Genomic DNA, 23007 nt, shown 5'->3' with positions numbered 1-23007 from the left:
CCTTATTCAGTTGTTTTCTGCTCTGTGAGAGCCACATCTTTTGAAAGATCTGGAAAGAACATTGGCAATTCTGAGAGTAGTAAAAATTATCTTGAAATGACAATACGTCCAAAGCAATCTTTTGAAGAGCTTTTCAGATTTCACAGTGTTGACTGTAAAAATGATTTTTTTTAGACTGCAGAGTTGATTTGGGCTCCAGGGTTATCCACAGTACTTTACTAGCATAGAAAGAGGAAGTCCCTTGTAATATTTTAGGAACAGTGACTGTAAGAAAAGTTTTTAAAACATTTTTTTTCAAAGAGTACTTATTATTTTAAGGAACCCAAATATATTGTGATCGAAAAAAAGATACCGCAGCCTTATTAGACAATCTACTGACTAAAAAGGTTATATTTCTCATTCTCCACAAAAATGTTTTTTTAACCATATCATCTAGGGCTGTGATCTCATCATCTGAAGTGCTGATTTCTTTGTATGTAGTTGGTATATCTTGTATGTAGATGGAAAACCTGAATGCTGCATTAAGTGGTATTGTTGATCCACTAGTCCACAGTCTTCCTTCTGATTGAGTATTTTGGTATTGCCCCAGCATGATGCTCAAGAGCACTATCCAGCTGGAGAGATGCCTTCTTTTTTCTGAGACATAAAACTGGCTACTTTGCACATTTGTAGTCTTTAAAACAGTTCAATCCTGTTGACTGTCAAGGGTAAGCAACTATTTAATTGTTTTCGTTAATGTAACTTGTGTCAGACACCTGGAGCTTGGGATAGGTACTTCTTTTTTATTTTTTGTGTAAATCCAAACAAATAAAAATCTAATGGCTCATTGTGCAAAAGATGTATCCTTACCAGATTGCAACATGAGTAATTGTTATTTTTTATCTCTGCTTGTATTGCACAACATATTGATTAAACAGGCTAGAGAGAGATAAAATTAACATGGCACACATTAAATGGATTAAAAACTGGCTAACTGATAGGTCTCAAAATGTAATTATAAATGGGAAATAGTCGTAAAATGGGTGCTTCCAGTGGGGTCCCACAGGGGCTGGTTCTTGGCCCTACGCTATTTAGCATTTTTATCAATTGACCTGGAATAAAATATAAAATCATCACTGATGAGGTTTGCAGATGACACAAAAATTGAGGAAATAATTAAGAGGATGGGTAACTGATTCAGAGCTATCTGGATCTGTGGGTAAATTGGGTGCAAGCAAACAATATAAGAATGGCCATACTGAGTTAGACCAAAGGTCCATCTAGCCCAGTGTCCTGTCTTCTAACACTGGCCAATGCCAAATGCATCAAAGGGAATGAACAGAACAAGACAATTACTGAATGATCCAGTCCCAGCGTCTGGAAGTCAGAGGCTTAGGGACACCCTGAGCATGCAGTTGCATCCCTGACCATCTTGGCTAATAGCCATTGATGGATATGTACTCCATGAACTTGTCTAATACTTTTTTGAATCCACTTACAGTTTTTGCCTTCATAACATCCTCCGCTAAGGAGTTCCGCAGACTGACTGTGCGTTCTATGAAGAAGTACTTAATTTTGTTTGTTTTAAACCTACTGCTGATTAATTTCATTGGGTGACCCCTGGTTCTTGTGTTATGTTAAGATATGAATAACACTTCTTTATTCACTTTCTCCACACCAGTCATGATTTTATAGACTTCTATCATATCACCTCTTAGTCATCTCTTTTCAAAGATCAATATTCCCAGTCTTTTTAATCTCTCCTCATATGGAAGCTGTTCCATACTCTTACTCATTTTTGCTGCCCTTCGGTGTACTTTTTCTAATTCTAATATATCTTTTTTTTTGAGATGGGATGTCCAGAATTGCATGTAGTATTCAAGGTATGGGCATACCATGGATTTCTATAGTGGCATTATGTCATTTACTCTCTTATTATCTATCCGTTTCTTTACGGTTTAACTTCTTCTGTTTAACTTGTTTGACTGCTGCTGGATATGGAGTGGATATTTTCAAAGAAATATTCACAATGACTCCAGGATTAATTTCTTGAGTGGTAATAACTAATTTAGACTCCATCATTTTGTATATAAAGTTGAGATTATCTTTTCCAATGTGCATTACTTTGCATTTCTCAATACTGAATTTCATCTGCCATTTTGTTGCCCAGTTACCCAGTTTTGTGAGACACCTTTGTAGCTCTTCACAGTCAGCTTTGGATTTAACTATTTTGAATAATTTCATATCATCTGCTAACTTTGCCACCTCATTGTTTACCCCCTTTTCCAGATCACTTATGAGCACTGGTCCCAATGCAGATCCCTGGAGAACATCACTATTTACCTCTCTCCATTCTGAAAACTGACCCATTTATTCCTACCTTTTGTTTCCTGTCTTTGAATCACTTACTGATCCATGAGAGGACCTTCCCTCTTATCCCATGACTGCTTATTTTGTTTTAGAGCCTTTGATAAGGAACCTTGTCAAAGGTGTTCTGAAAGTCCGAGTACACTATATCTCCTGGATCACCCTTGTCCAAATGTCTGTTGATCCCCTCAAAGATTTTGAATAGATTGGTGAGGCATGATTTCCTTTTACAAAAGTCGTGTTGACTTTTCACCAACAAATCATGTTAATTTGTGTGTCCAATAATTCTGTTCTTTACTGTACTTTCAGCCAATCTGCCTGGTACTGAAATTAGGCTTACCAGCCTGTAATTGCCAGGATCGCTTCTAGAGCCTTTTAAATAAATTGGTGTCACATTAGCTATCCTCCAGTGATCTAGTACAGAAACTGATTAAGTGTTAGGTTACATACCACAGTTGTGAGTTCTGAAATTTCATATTTGAGTTCCTTCAGAACTCTTGGGTGAATACCATCTGGTCCTGGTGACTTATTACTGTTTAATTAATCAATTTGTTCCAAAACCTCCTCTAGTGACACCTCGATCTGGGACAGTTTCTCAGATATGTCACCTAAAAAGAATGGCTGAGGTATGGGAATCTCCCTCATATCCTCTGCAGTGAAGAACAATGCAAAGAACTCATTTAGCTTCTCCTGCTTGTCTTCCTTGAGTGCTCCTTTAGCACCTTGGTCATCCAGTGCCCCCCTAGATTGTTGGCAGGCTTCTTGCCTCTGAAGTACTTAAGTTTTGTTTTTGCTGTTAGTTTTTGCGTATTTGGCTAATTTTTCTTCAAATTCTTTTTTGGCCTGCCTAATTATACTTTTACACTTGGCTTGCCAGAATTTATGCTTCTTTCTATTTTCCTTAGTATGATTTGACTTCCAAATTTTAAAGGGTGCCTTTTTGCAGGCATTTCACTCTTGTGACTGTTCCTTTTAATTTCTGACTAGCTTCCTCATTTTTGTATAGTTCCCGCTTTCTGAAGTTAAATGCTACTGTGACAGACTTCTTTGATATTTTCCACACACAAGAATGTTAAATTTAATTATGTTATGGTTGCTTTTCCAAGCAGTTCAGTTATATTGAGATCTTGGACCAGATCCTGTTGTCCACTTATGACTAAATCAAGAATTACCTCTTCCCTGGTGGGTTACAGGCCTAGCTGCTCCCAGAAGCAGTCATTAATAGTGTCTAGAAACTTTATTTCTGCATCCCATCCCATGACATGCACCCCGTTAATGTGGGGCCAGGTGAAATCCCTCATTATTATTCAGTTTTCTATTTTTATAGCCTCTCTAATTTCCATCAGCATTTCACAATCATGGTCACCATCCTGGTCGGGTGGTCAGTAGTGTATTTGTACTGCTATACTCTTACTAGTCAAGCATGGAATTTCTAGTGATAGAGATTCTGTGGTACAATTTTCATTTAAGATTTTTATTATGTTTGACTCTATGCTTTCTTGCACGTATAGTGCCACTCCCCCACCAGCATGAGCTGTTCTGTCATTCCTGTATGTTTTGTACCTTGGTATTTCAAACTATGTGTTTTTAATATGGGTAAATGTAAATGTATGTACCTAGGCCATACATACAGGATGGGGGAGTCATTGCTGCGAAGCAGTGACTTTGAAAAAGATTTGTGGGTTGTAGTGGATAATCAGCTGAACCTCAGCTCTCAATATGATGCTGTGGCCAAAAGAGCTAATGTGATCCTGGGATGTATAAACAGGAAAATTGTGAGTAGAAGTACAGAACTTATTTTACCTCTGTATTTGGCACTGGTGTGACTGCTACTCCAATACTGAGTCCAGTTCTGATGTCCACAATTCAGGAAAGATGTTGAAAATCAGAGTGAGTTCAGAGAAGAACCATAAGAATGACTGAAGGATTAGAAAACCTGTCTTATAGTGATAGACTCAAAGAGCTCAATCTATTCAGCTTAACAAAGAGAAAGTTAAGGAGTGTTTTGATTAGTCTATAAATATCTATGTGGTGAACAAATATTTAATAATGGACTCTTCAGTCTAGCAGAGAAAGGTATAAAATGATCCAATGGATGAAAGTGGAAACTAGACAAATTTCTACTGGAAATAAGACATAAATATTTGACAGTGAGGTAATTAATTGCTGGACAATTTACCAAGGGTCATAGTGGATTCTTCATCACTGAAATTTTTATATCAAGCTTGGATGTTTTTCTATAAGCTCTGATCTAGGAATTATTTGGGGACATTCTATGGCCTGTGTTATACAGGAAATTGGATTAGATTATCATCATAAACTGTTTTGGCCTTGGAATCTATGAATCTATTAAATGTTTTCCTTGTGGTTTCAAGTGACTATTATTCTTCACTTCCTGTCCTCAAGTGTTACCATTCTTTTGCACTGTTAAACAGTGTTTGTATTTCGTTTGCAGATGAAGCAATTCTTTATAGAGAGATCTGGTATCTTTCAGGATGAAAGGTGGTATATAAATGCACTTCATCATCATCATCATACTCTACTAATAAACATCTTGAATGTGTTAAGCCACCTCTTAAATTCTAAGTCACCTCTGAAAAGCTTTATAAAATTTGGAATTCCATCCTCTTGCATTTCCCCTGCCCCCAATAGTGCGAACACACAGGTTTCTGCCACAGAAATCATTCTCTAATTTATAACTTGGAATTTTTGAAGGAGAGATGGAATATAGGTTATCAGTGTGATCTGATTTGAATTGTTTGGCATCCACCACCATGGTATCTGAGCACCTTGCTGAAAATACTTAAACAAAAGTGTAAATACAACTGTTTAAGCTCTGAGTGTGCTTAAAGCTTAAGTAATGGCTCCTAGTGCTCTGAGAAGTAAGAACCAGAGGTTATCAATTGTCTTCTGGTCCTTACCTCTGTGTTTGGCACTGGTATGACTGCTATTGGAATTCTGTGTCTAGTTCTGATGTCCACAATTCAAGAAATCTGTTGATAAAATGCAGAGGGTTCAGACGAGCCACAATAATGACTGAAGGATTGGAAAACATGCTTTATAGTGAAAAACTCAAGGAGCTCAATCTATTTAGCTTGTCAAAGAGAAAGTTAAGTGGTGACTTAATCACAGTCTATAAGTACCTACATGGGGAATAGATATTTGATAATAGAGGGCTCTTCAATCTATCCGATAAAGATATAACAAGATCAAATGGCTAGACAAATTCAGACTTGAAATAAGATGCAAATTTTTAATAGTGAGGGTGATTAGCTATTGGAACAGCTTACCAAGGGTGAGGCTAGATTTTCCATCTCTGGAAATTCTTTAATCAAAATCAGGTGTTTTTCTTAAAGTTGTGCTTTTAGGTCAAACAGGAATTAATTTAGAGAAGTCCTATGACCTGTGTTATGCAGGAGGTCAGACTAGATAATCACAGTGGTTCCTTCGGACCTTACAATCTGTGTATCCATGGAATATGTTTAGGCCAGATTCCTTTAGGAGAATTGAACCTGGTTAGTGTTCCTATTCTGTCAGCTTTTGGTGTCTGTGTCCTCTTGGGTTCATTCTAGTCCAACACTTCTGATGGTGCATTAGATGTTGGAATTAGCAATCCTTAGCTTTTAAAATTGTTTTTCTTTCTCCGTCATGTATGTAATACAAACACACACAAAGTTTCCTGTGTGTCCTCATTCTGCTACCCAGGGATAAACACATAGTTTCACTGGAAATGGGTTTGAGCTTTGCCCAGTTTCTGCCTTAATCTGTCATCAAAGTGGAATCAACTCTAACATCTGTCATCTGGATATCAAAGAGGGCTTAAATTCTGCTCATGAGATGAAGATGATGTGTATTAGAATATCTGCTTGTGCTCAAGGAGACTTTTTAAAGTGGTTTTAAAGTCTCTAAGGCTACCTTAGATAGATGGGTCAGGTTGTTCATTTGAAAGGCTTAAAGAGTGGAAAACATGTCCTTTTGTTCAGTTAAAATCAATTCTCACTGCACAAAGCCTTTGGGCTGGGGGAAGAAGAAGGATCTTGATTCAGGAAACCTTCTAGCTTGAAAGAACATTTGTGCATTTACCAGATGCTATTGAGTAAGCATTTCTGCTTCAATTATTATCCTGAACAGGTGGGTGTGAGATGCAGAAAGCAAAATTTCAGGTCACCAGTGCTACCAATTCTCACAATTTTATCACTGCTCTTGTCATTTTTCTTAAAGCTCCAGCACCTGGATTCCCGTTGATACATTAGAATCTCAGTTTACTTAATTTATTTTTAGATGGAAAGTTGTGGTTAGAGCTTCAAGAGAGAGTCTCTAAAGGCTCCAACACCTGGAGACAGATTAAAAGTTCCCAAAATTTATTTTAAAAAACCTTAATGCAATCTCATTATATTTTGGAACCTGAAACATGATTTATGAATGCATAGGATTGTCAGTACAGTGCCAGAATTTCACTCTTTCCTTAATGCTTTGAATGCTATATGTCAGAGGAAAATCCATTTTTATTAGTGTTCTTTAAAGTCTTGTACTAAGACCTGTAAAGCATTTGACTTAGTCCTTCATGACATTCTGATTTAGGAAAAACCAACACTGTACAAAATCAATGTAGCCCACATTAAATGGATTAAAAGCTGGTTAACTGATAAAGTTCAGAAAGTAATTGTAAGTTAAGAATCATTTTATGGGAGTATTTCTAGTGGGATCCCACACTGATCCGTTTTTGGCCAAATGCTATTCAATATATTTCTCAGTGATCTGGAAGAAACTGTAAAGTAATTGCTGGTAAAATTTGCAAATGACACAAAAATTGGTGGAATTGTAAATAACAATGGGAATGGGTCAGTTATACAGATCAATCTGGATCACTTGGTAAGGTGGGCAAATTTGAACAATGTTTTAACCTAGAGCCAATTGCAAGGTCATACATTTAAGAACAAAAAATGTAGGTCACACTTACAAGATGGGAGAGAGTACCCTGTAATGCAATGACACTGAAAAAGACTTAAGGGTTATGGTAGATAACCAGCTGGACATGAGCTCCCAGCATACCACCGTAGCTAACAAGGTGACTATGGTCCTTGGAGTCATAAGCAGGGGAATGTCAAGTCAAGATATGGGATTAGTGAGATGATTACTGGAATATTATGTCCAGTTCTGGTGTCCAGGCTTCAATTTTTCAACATCCTGTTTGGAAAGTATTCAGAAAAGAGGTACAGGAAGAGATGCTTTATAGTGAGATACTTAAGAAACTTGATCTATTTAGTTTATCCAAGAGAAGATTAAAAGGTGACTTGATCACATTCTGCAGGTTCCTGCATTGGGAAGAGACTTCTAATAGTAGTCAGCTCTTTAAACTAGCAGAAAAGGAAATAAGGAGATCTAATGGGTGGAAGCTGAAGTGAAACAAATTTAGACTAGAAATAAGGTGGGCATTTTTAACAGTGAGGAGGAGTAATTAACCATTAGAACAATTTACTGAAGGATGTCGTGGTTTCTTAATCATTTAGTCTTTTGATTAAGACTGGTTGTTTTCTTAAAGATATGTGATAGCTCAAACAGAAATTATGGGCTTGCTGCTGAAATTACTTGGTGAGGTTCCATGGCTTGTGTTATGCTGGAGGTCGGATTAGATTATCATATTGGTCCCTTTGGGCCTTAAAATCTATTTATCATTATGACTCTAAAGCAGTGTTTTTCAACCTTTTTTCATTTGCGGACCCCTAAAAAAAAATCAAATTTGGAAATCTCAGACATAGACTTTGGGACCCCCGGGGTCTGTGGACCACAGGTTGAAAACTACCAATCTATAGGCTTGAAAAAATCCTCTTGCCCACTCACTGATGACTAGTGGGAAGCTCTCCCTGACGACTGTGGAAACCTAAGGTACTGATTTCTGCAGTTTAAGTTTTGATTTAAAAACTGTTGAGTTTCTTGTCCTTATGGTTCTAAAGTTAATTTTCCAAGTGTGAACTGATGCAGTGCTCTGAGCTTTCAGATAGAGCTGGTGCTTCTCCTGATGCTCATACCTTTCCTAAGCAGCACCAGAAAAATGAAATGAACAAAACTGATTAGTTTCATAGCTGCCATATAGAACACTGGGCTAGATTTGTATTAATTTCAATTGGCTGGTCTAGAGATTGAAATAATCTGTTTGGTCGCAAAAGAGAGGGTGAAATAGGATTTCAAGCTACTTTATTAGACTGTCAAGAAGAATGCTAATTGTGATATTTGTTTTTGAGCTGTGAATACGTATCTAGTAGAAACTTGACTAGGCTGGATTTAAACATAGGTAAAAGGCCAATTCCCTGAATAGTCCACTCTTTCAGCATCCTTAAGATCTATTTCTTTTTGTTTGTTTGTTTGTTTCTACTTAAAGCACCAGTGACAGGGGTTCCCTCATTCCTTCTATAAGAGTGCAAAAGAAATGAACTTTTCTCAAGTGCCACAGGAATGTAAGTGTTCTTGAGACTTTGATGGTCAAGACTAGAAAACTGGTGAGGTGTACTGGGCTTCTGCACAAGAAGTCTGTTAATGGAAGCCCTAGTGTGTCACTGATAAGGGTCCTTCGCTGAGGCCTTCTTGGAATATTAACATAATGAGAGCTTTTTTCCTTCTCATCTTCCTCAATACCTGGTATAGGAATGGGAGTAGCAGAAAACTTATTATCCAGCTAAAGTCCCAGGTGGAACTATTTACAATCGAGGCATGTGATTTTTTCAAAAGTGCCTGAGTCACTTAGATCCATTAACTTTCAATGAGACTTGTGCTCCTAAGTCACCTTAGGCTATGTCTACACTACACAGCTTTCAGTGACACAGCTGTGCCGCTACAGCCGTGCCGCTAAAAGGTGCGCAGTGTAGCTGCTGTTTGTCAGCAGGAGAGAGCTCTCCTGCCAACAAAAAACTTCCACCCCCAAGGAGCAGTGTTAAGGCAGGACAAAGCACTGTTTACACCGGCACTTGTTGTTGACAAAACTTTTGTCTTTCGGGGGGGGGGGGGGTGTTTGTTGTTGTTTTTAACACCTCTGAACAACAAAAGTTTTGTCTTTCACTTGCCAGTGCAGACAGAGGGTTAGGGCTAGATTTTTAAAGGCATTTAGGCACCTAAAAATGCAGATAGACGCTTAGTGGTATTTTCAAAAGCACGTAGGCACCTAACTCCCATTGAGATCAACCTTTAAAAATCAGATCCTTAGGCACTTTTGGAAATCCCAGCCCTAGTGTATTTAAAAAAAAAACCTAAAAAGTGCATTGTAAAAAATATGAAAGCAACATACATTTTCCTAGCAAAGGATGCTCAGGAGATGACTAGTTTTGATTTTTTTAAAGTATATTTGCTATCATTTAAATTCTCTTTCTACTGCCACTTTTTACTATTATCCTAACAGTAAACCTCAATGTGGCCTGTAAGTTTTTTGGCCCCTTGATTTTACAGGTGCAATCAACTGAAGTTACAAAAGATAATTTAGCCATCTAACTACCTGATATCTGGATGCAAATGATAATTTTACTCACAAATAAGGTAGTTCAAATGTAGACATCTGTTGTTTGTGTGTATAAATTTGTGTGCCTGTCTTGTTTACTAAAATTTGGCCGTAATCTTTTAATCTTAAAACTGTACATATTTTGGAACATTCAGTTGGATGGAATCTCATATTTAACAGTTTCATGGGGTTGTTTCTTTGGAACTAAAAGTGTTTCTCAAGAGCCTTTTTTTATCAGCTCCCAGTGAAAAGAGGAGAGCAAAGCCATCCGCTTACCACAAAGCAGTGCCACCACAAAGGAAAGATTAAGGGTTTAGAGAGAGGTCAATGTGGGTTTTTCTCTAACTAAACACTTTCCTAAAGTTTCCTTGTGGAAAAAATAATGAAGTCATCTAAGAGTTTTTAAAGAATTTTTATTTCTTTTTCACCGTCTGCATTCGCTTGTCTTCCCAGCATGGATGTTTAATCTTTCTAGGCTTTGTGAATTGGCCCAAATGAATAAGTGGTGAGTTGTCTCTCTAGGAGCTAGAGGCTTATTCTAAGGCCCTAATCACTGAGTAAACACATCTTTGCCCTCCCTCTCTTACAACTGCTATATAATAGTCGAGATTCTAGCACAGTAACCTGGATATTGCAGGGATCGATGCTTTGAAATGCAGAACGGCTGATCTTCAAAAACAGACAGTGCCTGATCTTCCCCCGTCTCTTTCTTCTTTTTAAATTAAATATCACCACAGAGATGCTGTTTAATGCACAATATCAAGCAATAAGTGCCCTGGATTTTCAAGTTTAGTTTCAGTCAACACTGTTGGCTGCACTTATATGGAACTCTGCATGTTAGGCTTATTAATGGCCTTTCCTGGCACATGTGTATTTGGTTCTGAAGAACATTTAAATTAAATCAGACAAACATTAATGTATATTACTAATCCCTTTCTCAAAGTCTAATGTTCAAATGTACTCTTCTTTTTGTTTAAACAGACGCTGCTAAGCTTTACCCATAGCCACTGTTCTAGGTTATAAATGGACTGATTTTTCTAAAAATGAATTGCCCCCAAATTGTACCCCATATCTTGATATATTAATGCCAGGTACCAGCTCGGTATCCTACATAGATGTTACTTCTTATGGATAGATTTTCAATTACCTTTATAAAAATTATATACAAAAACACTCACCCATTTGCCATACTTGTCACTTGCCTTCTCAGCGTGGATGTTTAAGTGGTATTTTTAAATAATGTCCCTAACAATAATTTTTGTGGTTATTTTCTGTTGCTTTTCAAAAACTGTGTTTTTGATTTACTCAAATACCAGATATCAGAGCATGGTCCTTTCCCCAATCATCTTTTTCCCTATATTATTCCCACCCCACCTTTTTCCCCTATGTACACGCAGATGTAGCAGTCACTTCCCTTCCCAACATGTGGTCTGCCATTACATCTCCATATTATGGGGAGGATGCACAGTTGCATCTTTTTCTCCTCTCTTGGTTTTCACACCTCAGCTGCTAGAAGAGGGCCTCATCCTCCCTGATTGAACTAACCTCGTTATCTCTAGCCTGCTTCTTGCTTGCTTATATAGACCTGCCCCTGGAAATTTCCACTACATGCATCCGACGAAGTGGGTATTCACCCACGAAAGCTCATGCTCCCAAACGTCTGTTAGTCTATAAGGTGCCACAAGACTCTTTGCTGCTTTTACAGATCCAGACTAACACGGCTACCCCTCTGATAGTTGCATTGTTGGCTACCTTCATTGCAGATTTAGATACTGGTTTCCGAAGAACTATGCAGAGGTGATCCTCTCCCTTGCAAGTACATAATCTCTAAAATAATCTAGTCTTCAGCAAAATGGGAAATCATAATTGTTTCTAAACTTGGCTCTCTTATGGCAACAGCCAAGCTAACAACAATTCAGTATCATTTTGTTAAGCTGAACATTTACAATCTACTTTGTTGTGACAAAAGGCATGTTTTTGGTAAAAGAGAACTATATTCAGTATTGTCTTTACTGTGCAGCAAGCCAAAATTAATTAGTTCATTCTCAGAACTAAATGTGAAATGGATGTTCCTTGATATGCATTTTTCAGGAGGCTGTCAGATGTTTACTGCAGATACTTTTGTTTAAATAAGCTTTTTATTTTTTGTGTTAAAATGCATATCTTTAATATTCATCTACTTGAAGGATATCCCAAATCACTTTTTGGAAATAAGAAAAATTCACTTTTGGGCCTTTACTTGGATTTTGAAAGAGAATGTTGACTATTCGGATTAAAAATATTTGAGTGGATTTTGGGAGATGGAGGGTACTTTGACTTTAATTGCAAGAATTTGATCTTTCTCTTTCCATGTTACTAAACTGTATGAAACAGCTGAATCAGAACATTACAGAAACAGCATTTGTTTATGTTGAGTGTCAGCCTCGCACTGTAGATAGTCTTGTGCGCACTAACACACAAACCTACAGTAGCCATTTTAAGTTACAAAACAGACTTGTTAGACATGTGTTTTCACTGATCAGTATTTTCTCCTGTCTTTGCAGAGAAAGCTTCTTGCTATCTACCTCCACCATGATGAAAGCGTACTAACCAATGTGTTCTGCTCACAAATGCTTTGTGCCGAATCTATTGTTTCATATCTGAGTCAGAACTTCATAACCTGGGCATGGGATATGACAAAAGAAGCGAACCGAGCAAGGTAATAAAGTTTGAGTTGTGAGCTGAGCTGCTTTTGTTTCAAGGAAGCTTGCCATGTCTGTGTAACAAATGTTTTGTTTCTTGGTGTCTATTTAAATAAAAAAATCCATTCTGTGTTCTCTAGTCTAAGTCAGCCTCGCTCCAATGAAGTCAATGGAGCTGTGCCAGTTTACACCAGCTGAGAATCTGAGTCTCTTTGTTCTCATTATAAGATCACTCACTGTTGTTGTAGAGTCTGGGAAATTGTTTACTGTTTCTTTCATTGCAGATTTAATTTATTTTCTTGCATCTTCCTTTGCAAGCACTAGAGCACTAGAAACATATTCTTAAGATTTTTGTTTTGAACTGCCACAATGAGTGAGCAACACCAATTGATTGACAATGAGAGGTGATTATATTAATTAACTACCTGAGGGCCCTGTCAGAATTATTTTTGTTATTGCAATTGGAAAAATTATCATCTTAAATAGAAGATATTTTTAAAAAATAATTATAAAACAAATTATAAAGGGAACAATTCATGTGACTGATACGAACAAAACAATTCTCCTGTTGAAAATTATTTTTGGTAGCGATCAAAAATCACAATGCAAATTTAACATTTATTAATAAGTTAAATGGTGTCTAACAGAAATAATAATTTTAAGGAAGTGCTTTGTAGACCACTCAGCTACGTAGGTAATAGCTTTAATTCTACTACAAACTGATTGATGTATTTGACTTATACCACAGATTCACTTGCACATAGTCAGCAATCCATTCATATCTTAATATAAAAACAATTCCGTCCTGTAGATGTTGGGATATGTTTATTTGGTCTGTTGATCATGATGTCTGTAAAAATGATGAAGGTTTTAAAGTCAGGCCTGTTTGAGTTTCTAATGTGGACTTCATTTCATCACGTTTGAAGTGCACATATGACTGTCACTTGCCATGATGCTATTTTGGGCGTGGTAATGCAAAAATAATGTGCTGTTTTGTGAACAAAAGAGGTTAAATTAATTCACTTAAGGGCAACTTCATTGTTGTTACCTAATTCAAATTATTATTGAACAATTACAAATCATCCAGATTTGTGTTCCTGTTGCCCTGTGGCTCAGTAGTAATTGGATTTCTGAATATAGACTTTATCCATTCTTATTCCTCAAACTTGTAAATCGTGTTAGTTTTTCTTTAGATGAAGGGTGTCAGAGTGAAACAGAGCAATATTCTTGTGCAGTAATTTACTTTAAAAAAACCAAACCATTGTGATCTGTTTCACAGGGTATCTTAACTTCACCTTGAATATCTTCAGTGTTGCAAAAGCCTCCCATCCTTTTAATTCCTTTTATTTGTTTTAATGACATCATTGTATTAATCACACTTAGTTAAAGGTGCTGAAAAAAGCAATGCCAAACACAGATAAAAATGAAGCATCTAGGGTCTTTCATGAGGCCAAATACAGAGACTGGAGACTTGGCTAAATCTTTTGGTATTGCCATTCATTGGCAGTAAGAAGCCTCCTCCTTTTCTTTTATCCCCCAACTTGATGTAAAAGGAAACACTATTTCTAAACCATCTGTAGTGGCTAAGTTCGGTTGACTACCTGCTGTTATATTGTTCTGTTCTCCATTTAATTCACTAGTTTCTTTTATTTTACAATGACAAAAAATTGCAGTGTAGTTTCTTTTGAAAAACTGTGTTTGAGGGAGTTTTTTATGACTGACAATCAACAGCCATGTAATTGCTTTGTTGTGTTTTACTAAAGAAGTCTATTAAGTAGCACAACTTTGATACACTAGTAATAAGAGTTTGCAGGTTACAGAGACACCTGTGGTGACCAAAGCGACAGAAGCTGCTTGTTAGAAAGAGCCTGTACAGCTGTGTCCTATTAACTCCTTATGACACTTTTAAAACACAAAATAAAGGGCTTGTTTAAGGCTTTATAGCTATTCTCAGTGAATCTAGTCACTGATTGTGTAGCATGATAGGATTCTTAAGCCTTCTTTTTTTGCTTTCTGGTAACATCTTACAACAAAGAAATGGTCATATTAACAGTGAGGTTAAAAATTAGTAAGGGGTAAACAAGACATGTTAGCACAAAATAGCATGATTCATTGTTTATATATAATGTTACATCTTACTTTTTAGGTTATGAGCTTCTTGGGGCAGGAACTATGCCTCTTCTCTGTTTGGAAAGTGCCCAGTACGCGGTGGGCAGTGCCATAAATAGATAAATACTCATTAGCATCATTGTTTAACTACTAAACTTGGATAACGATAAATTATATACAAAATGTTTCTCAATGAAACAACAGTGGACATTGATCTAATTTTATTGTGCATCTCTACAATTATACTTAAATCTTCAAGCAGAAGGGAAAACATAATATGGACCTACTTCTCTTATGCCAGTTTATTCAGGAGTAATTCCATTGATGCCAGTGGAGCTGCATGAGTATAAAACTAGTGTGATGCGGAGGAGAATCAGTCCCGTTTATTTTATACATCCTGGTAGATGGAATGTAATTCTGTGGGACATCTCAAACCAGGAGTACTATACTGCAGTAAAAGGACAGCTTTCACTGTTGTACGGTGTGTAATTTGGCAAGGAGAGGGAGGCTGTCTGCTAAGGATAATTTCTTTCCCCATCTAGACAGAAAATTATGTAGCCTCTCCTGAGATACTCTGGTTTTCTGTTCCCTGCTGTTTTCACGCCGTTTAAAGGTTGGAATCACTGGCATGGACTGGTAATCCTATGCAGAGTCCCAGTGGAGTAAATAGGGATCCCCCATGGGCATAAAGTCCTGTGCTAACAAGTTCCATTGCAGGATGAGGGCCTACAATATAATCTAGTCACAATACAACCAGTTGCCTGTTTTATGAGGACTGAGCATGTTATGTTATTAATGGTCAGAGCTATTGGTAGCATACAGAGATCTCAAAATTTTTGACTCTAAGGCATAGCAGCCCAACATATTGTATTTAGCTCTATCAATGGGATAACTTCACGATATAGTGACTTCTGATGTTCAAGAAAACAGGCGTGTGGGCCTGTGTGTGTGTGAGAGAGAGAGAGAGAGAGAGAATCAAAAGTGTTCTCAGCTAATAAGAAAAAAAGTCTATTGCCACAATCTTTCCTTAGCAACAATGACATTTTCAATTAAAAACATTTTTAAAAGTATTGTAATAACCTTATGTAGTTAGAGCCCTACCAAATTCTCGGTCCATTTTGGTCAATTTCACAGTCATGGGATTTTAAAAATTGTAAATTTCATGATTTCAGCTATTTAAATCTGAAATGTCACGGTGTTGTAATTATGGGGTCCTGACCCAAAAAGGGGTTGAGGGGGTCGCAAGTTTATTGTAGGGGAGGTTGCAGTACTGCTACCCTTACTTCTGCGCTGCTGCTGGTGGCGGCGCTGCCTTCAGAGCTGGGCACCTGGAGAGCAGCAGCTGCTGGCCGGGAGCCCAGCTCTGAAGGCAGAGCCGCCACCAGCAGCAGCGCAGAAGTAATGGTGTTAATGCCACACCATGGCGCTAAATAAATACCCTAAAATAACCTTGTGGACCCCCCTCAACTTCCTTTTGGGTCCGGATCCCCAATTTGAGAGAAACTGCTCTTTCCTGTGAAATCTGGATAGTATAGACACACAAGACGAGATTTCACAGGGGGAGACCAGATTTTACAGTCCGTGACGTGTTTTTCATGGCCGTGAATTTGGTAGGGTCCTACTTATTATTTTTTTTAAATGAACTTTAGTCAGAAGTCATAGTATGGATGTCTATTCATCATCAGAAAAGTGCTTTGGTAATGGTTTAGATTTAAAATATTGTTTAAAAGGCATCCATTTTGAGCCCTATGAAACAGAAACTGCTTCGAAATGCTGAGATTTTTTCACCATTTTTTAACAACATTTTTCAGTTCTGATATGCCTCGAGCCTTGCATTGCCTTAATCCAGCAGTGCTCAACTTCTTACAGAATACAACCGTATTGGCCCCATCAACTCAGCAACCACTGAAGTATGTCAGTGGGAGTTTTGTAAATGACTTCGGCAGGAACAAAAGCAGGAACTGAGTTTGTAAACCCAAGTGTTTGGTGATCACTGTTGCTCTCAATGACACAAGAAATCATGCCAGTTAATTAGCACTATGATTATGAGATGTATTTTTTTATATCTAAAAAGTTTTCAAGCTACACCTACATGTGGACTGCGATGCTGTCAAATAGGAGGACCGTTATAATTAATACAGTAAACTAGATGTTCCATTTTGACTTTCAAGGCTCCTTGTCTCTGATACAAGTTTTACAGGGTAGTGAGCAATCACTTTAAGTAAATGCTGCAGGTTCTGATTGTTTTTGTTGTTTTGTTTGGCTGAGATAGGCTAAAAAGTTTCTCATAAATGGTAAAAGCATTGGAATAAAAGAACCAGAATGATAAGTATAAAATAACTGATATAATAAAATAGGTAACTTAATTTAGGAGAAAAACCTACTATTTTTACTTTATTGTACAAGAATCCCCCAGGAAGAGATTTCTTATTCCCTGTATTTTAATGTTCAGTGAGTTAATTTTTTGGTAACTTTCTTATTTGTGAGTTGGAGTTTAGGTGTCAGCTGTTAAGTCATTTTAGTTGATTTTTGGTATTAATGATAGTAACAAACAAAAAATACTATTTATTTGACATGTCAGTGGGGCAAATAATCTTAACCCTAGAATGCAAACATTTTGCTGTTGGTGAAATGACAACAAAAGGTAGATTGACTGTATATGCTAAGGTATAAATGTAACAGTTCAGTTATCAAAAATACTGTATATGTGCTTTGTGGATCAGTTAATGCTGCTATTATAACATTAGCTTTTCCATTTCCTGAATTCAATATTTAAATATGCAACTACTCATTAGGACTGGGATTGCTGAGTACAGGCACCAATTTATTTATAAATGCCAAGAGATACAACTGAGTCAAAGTGGGTGAGGTAATATCTTTTATTGGACCAACTTCAGTTGGTAAAAGAGACAAGCTTTCGAGCTATACTGAGCTGAGTTATGACCTGAAGAAGAGCTCGGCGTACCTTGTCTCTTTTGCCAACAGAGGTTGGTCCAACAGAGATACTGCCTGAACCACCTTGTCTCGCTAATATCCTGGGACCAACATGGCTACAACAACAGAATGTACAACTGACCTTAGCAAGATAATACATAAGAGTAATACTAGATCCTAGCAGCAGTTGGGAAAAGGAACCTACGGCCATCCTCTACTGTCATTGGCTTCCCTACCCTTTCAGTATTTGTATATACTGTCCAAGGCCAAGCAAGTTCACTTAATCCCATGGGCTAACAAGATGAACCAATCATGTGTCATGCCCTGGAGCAGGTGATCTATAGTAATGTCACTTGTTTACTGCAGCAAAATCCAGCTAGTATCAGAAACTGCTAGGAAGCTCAGACTGAGGCCAGAAGAAAAACTAAAGAAGGACAAAGAGATGTGAAAATGTCCTTGCTGCCCTTGGAATTAGATGGCTTGGGGAGGGTCCACCAGGAGGGGGTAATTCAATAGGACGGTCAGAGGAGCAGATGCAACCTTCCTCCATCATGGCATGGGGCTAAGGAGACTAGATGTCTGTCAATGCACTGTATTCCAGATACAAGTCTGGGCACCCAGCTGCAGGTATATGTCAATTAGAGGAGTAAACTTTATTTGATATTACCTGAACTTGGGAATTTTTCAACCATTCTCAATGTTTTCATTAAAGCTGTTTTTTCAAGTGTGTTTTTCAGACATTGCTGTATGTGCTCATGCATTATTGCAGAAAGAGCGGTGGTAACCCTTGTATTTAGCTTGTTTAATGCTCTCCATTATAAAGATCACCTTTTTTTCTTTTCCTTTCTTTCTTTTTGCAAAGCCCTAACACCTCCATTGTTTGCAGGAGGTCTTTGAAATTCACCAGAGACAAAGCCCCAGGGCTAGCGACATGACTTGCACTTGCCCTATTAAATTCCATTCAGGTTTGGCTGAGTTATAAACTGTTAAAAATGACCATTTCTCTTTGTCACTTGTGTTCCTTATGGCAAATCCATAACTGACTATTAATATCCTGAAGAACTGGGACCATGCCACAGCTAAAACAGCAGCAACATGTACTGTACTGGGAACACCTGTCAGAGTAGCTGTAGCAGTGATGGCAAGAGAAAGCTCTGACCACACCACAGGGACTCAGTGCATGGCCACAGCAGCCTGCCCCCCACTCTGGTGGCACCACATGGAACAGGAACCAGATGGGTGGGGGAAAGAGACAGGCAGGCCAGAGTATTCCCAGCAACTCTTCTGGATCCAGCATATGGCATCACCAGACCATACACTGCCCTTCTGGAATAACTGCCTTCTCCAGCTGCCAGCTGATATGGTTGTTCCTGTAGCTAAAATAGTATAAGTCTGTGCTGCAGTACTGAAAGTTTAGGGTTCAAACTTTGCTGATGATGTATAATGAGGGAGCTGTTAAAGTTGTATCCAATACATTTTGTTTTAACTTTTTCCTTTTAAAAAAAACCCCTAGGATATTACATATAAAAATAAAAATCTAAGTTAAAAGGTTTAGGTTGTAAAGTCAGGCACTCACAAATTAGGAAATGCCAGATATATAGTTGTCTATGCAATCTGACTTGTTCACCCATGTATGTATTCATTATGATGAGGTCTTTAATTACATGATTACAAAATACTTTATCTATAGGATCTCTGCTTCCGGCATAGATACACAAGGGGACACAGGGAAGGTTGCAGGGACAACCGTAAATCTGGCATTTCCCCGCTATCAGATGCTTGACTTTGCAACCTGAATAACATTGTTTTTATGTATTGGGGGGGGGGGGGGTTGAATGAACACAGTAATGTATTTGTTTGAAATGGGCCATCCTGCTTATCACTACAAAAGTTTTTTTTTCTTCCTGCTGATAATAGTCCACCTTAATTTATTCATCTCGTTAGAGTGTGTATGGCAACACCCATTTTTTCATGTTCTCTGTATGTGTGTGTATATATATATATATATATATATCTTCCTACTGTATTTTCCACTGCATGCATCTGATGAAGTGGGCTTTAGTCCATGAAAGCTTATGCCCAAATAAATGTGTTAGTCTCTAAGGTGCCACAAGTACTTCTCGTTTTTTTAGTAATGTATATGTACATCTAAACACCCACTATATATGCATATACACACACTATATAAAAACAGCTTCTTTGGGAGAATGTTAAATGCCCAAGTTAAGGTAGTGCCAAATAAAGGTTACTCCCACTAGTGTGTATGTATATATAATGCATGAGCAAACACATAAAACAAGCACCTAGAGTATCTGTTAGTTTCTTAGCTTTTGAACCCCAAGCCCTTGGGTGCAATATTTCAAGACATTGCCAACTTTTCTCAGTTGTGCTGACAGGTGCTTGTTAGTCTTAATGTTCAAATGATAGTTTTTCACTTTGCTGAATCTTAGGAAAGAGTTAATTGACTAAAGCACTTCTCAACAGCAGGTTGTCCTCACCTGCAATTTCCATCATCAAGGATTAGCCATATTCACAGTTGCTGACCCTTAGTACTAACCTAATGAATGATGCATGCCTGGATAAAGACCAGTTGACCATAATACTCTAGCTCTCCAGTCCAAATTTGATCCTCCAACACATATACTGCAGGTGTGAGGTCTATGTGTTCTGGACTCAATCATTGTTAATTTCTGACTGCTTCCTAGAGAGTGAATATAGATTCTGTGTAGGTAGCTTGCAAACCAGATGGACTTGTTCTTTGGGCATTAAGACTTTCAGTGCACACTCAAGCTTTTTATGCAGTTTTGTCAAACCTACCTATTCTTTTTGCAACATTTTGTTTAATATCCTTTAAAAGCAATACAGTGCTAGTCACTAGAATCAGCCAGGTCAAGAGTCTAATTAATGTTTTAAAAATAAAGGTTCCCAAACACCAGGCGAGTTTGTCATTTTCTCTATGGTTTGTTTTGAGGAGGAGGAGGAAAGAAGGTGAGGAGGGAACCCTCCTGTTCCATGATTAAATCCCACCCGCTCATTTTCTCCTTTTCTACTTTGCTTTTGATTTTAGTGGCGGTCTTAACAGAATGTCAAGATCAATTTGCAGCATGGTTTAACTCAAGGTTTGCATTCTGCCAGCAGCAATTGTCCCTACAAACAATGCCGTGTGTTCTTGTAACTTCAGAAGCTTTTAGAAGGATCATGGCAAGGGCAGCATCTAATGACTTTATTAGTGTAGGGTTTCAAAATGGGCTCAGTAATTGTTCACATCTCTTTGTCATCTAGTCATAATTACTGCATAGTATTGTTCAGGGTTGTGCTTGTGAATAGTTTCCTAATAGCACTGAGACGAAGAAAAAAGGAAAAGGATAAAAGGTGATTGTCTCTTTAGATTGCGAACAACCCAGCCTGTATATAGATGATGGTTAAACTGTTTATAATACTTCAGACTCTCATCAGAAAAGGTAAAATATCCTTATTTTAAAATGCATTTTCTTTGAGATGATTTCAAATTTCTAGTTTAAAAATATTTGTTAAACAGATTCAGAAGCCTTAAAACCTAAAACCAGAATGTATTTTGTTTTAGTCATGATTGCTAGGCTCCACATTATGTTGAGGCACATGAGTGAGGAAAAAAAAGTAAATTCTCTCCATTGAGCTGATTAATATAAATTATTTGTAGTTAATAAGACATGCCTATCACTGTCCTCTGGGCACATTTCAAAAATTTTAAACTACAGTGTATATAAATTAATATGCAAATCTGACACATCACGTATCAACACCTCAAAACCATACCAGTAAAAACTTAAATTCACACCCAGTTGCCTTTCAAACCTCTTAAGGCAAAAGCCTCTGAATACCTAGAACTTGACTGAAGGTAGACTAATTTGGGCTCAGCTGGATCAGTGAGGAAAGTGAGATCCAGAGCTGGGAATGCTGTGCTTTCAGTCCTGGACGTATATAAGGACAATCAGTCAGAACTGCCCTCTGCTATTGACCTGGAGCAGGGGAGAGTTGGTCTATTAGTTAAGGCAATATAAGATTTAAAACCGCAAAGGGCTTTATAGCACAAAACCAACACCTTGAACTGAACCCAAAAATGTATTGGAAATGTGTGTAGTAAATGGAGCTCAGCTGTAATGTGCTCCATACAAAAAACACTCTTAGGAAAACAGGTAGCTGCATTTTACACTACAGTAGCTGAAATTGAAAGCGGTCTTCAGGCAGAGCCCCTTGTATTGTGAATTGTAGTGATCCAGTCTGAAATGACAAAGTCATGTGGGGAAGTCCACATCTGGAAGGAAAGGTCACAGTACTTCGTTTATTACGTCTAAACTTAGATTGCGAGCTCTTTGCAGTAGGGACTTTGTCCTTTTCTCTTTTCTTTAAATGCCTACCACTTTTTCAAGTAATGTAAAGATGATAACCTCTTCAGCACACACAAATGTATAAAACTAGCTTGGCCATTGTTGATTCCTGAATATCCAAGCAGAACTGAGGATTCAATCTAACAATTTGAAAATAAATTTTGTTAACGAAAGACAGGCATATCCCTTTAACTGAGGAAGCACATCTAACCAGCTACTGTTCTGGAGGTGTCTCGTAGCCAACCAGCCACACATCTCTCTTAACATGGTCATGCCTTTGCCAGCTATCTCTTCTCCAACTATATCTCACCCAGATGTGGCCAGTCAAACCAAGCGTAATGAAAGAGATGTAAAGATGTGGGTCATAAGCCTATCAATGACATTGCAGCCTATGCACTCTCACTCTCAGTTCTCATAGCCTCTCACCTTTGTTGAAGAGGGAGTGTGAAAGAACAGAACTCTGTGTTCCCCTGGCGAGGGAGGGGAGGCAGAAGAGCAAGTGCCACGCACTGACCTCTGGGATCTCTCAGAGAGGAAAAAGGGAAGTCAATCAAGCACAACTCCATTTAAATCTATAAAGCTGCCTCCATAAAACCTTATGGTCAAATGTTATTGAAGCTCCTGAGGATGCTTGACCTGACTCCCTCACCAGAAGAAGTCAATCAACAAATGAAAAGAGAGCAGTTTATATACTATAGTAAGGCCTAAAACCCAACTAGAAGGCCTGGATATGGATGGTACTGGGAGATAATGCAGGGGCACTTCTACCTGCTCTTGCAGTTCTATTGGTCTTCACAACAGCCCTGACTGAACAGGGACATTCCCATCTGGAAATGCAGAGTGCATATATCTTTCCTCCTGGGTTAGGGCTGACACTGCTTTGACATCCAAACTGCCCACCTCTTGCGTTGTTATAGTGGTTAGCTGCATTATGGTTTTATTGTGGTAGGTTTCTGGTGTGTTTTGGGCTCACCCAGCCCCCTAGAAGAATTTTTCCCACAGCTGACTGTCAAGTGCAGTGGACCAACTTTGCCTTCCTCTTAGAACCTAGTAGTCCAGACAGGTACCAGGGTATGTTTTGATT

At 38.0% G+C, this 23007-nt stretch overlaps 1 protein-coding gene across 1 annotated transcript in view; it reads left to right on the top strand.

Moving 5' to 3' along the window:
* Positions 1 to 23007, top strand: part of FAF1 (Fas associated factor 1) — a 306114-nt gene that overhangs the window by 210193 nt on the left and 72914 nt on the right. Inside the window, exon 13 of the mRNA XM_045027160.1 lies at positions 12376 to 12530. Coding sequence (XP_044883095.1) covers positions 12376 to 12530 — 155 coding nt within the window. The remainder of the gene's footprint in view (positions 1 to 12375; positions 12531 to 23007) is intronic.

Source organism: Mauremys mutica, chromosome 8 (assembly GCF_020497125.1).
Source record: "Mauremys mutica isolate MM-2020 ecotype Southern chromosome 8, ASM2049712v1, whole genome shotgun sequence".
Classification (NCBI taxonomy): Eukaryota; Metazoa; Chordata; order Testudines; family Geoemydidae; genus Mauremys; species Mauremys mutica.
Note: the sequence above shows the minus strand (reverse complement) of the source record. Positions and strands in the feature narration are given on the sequence as shown.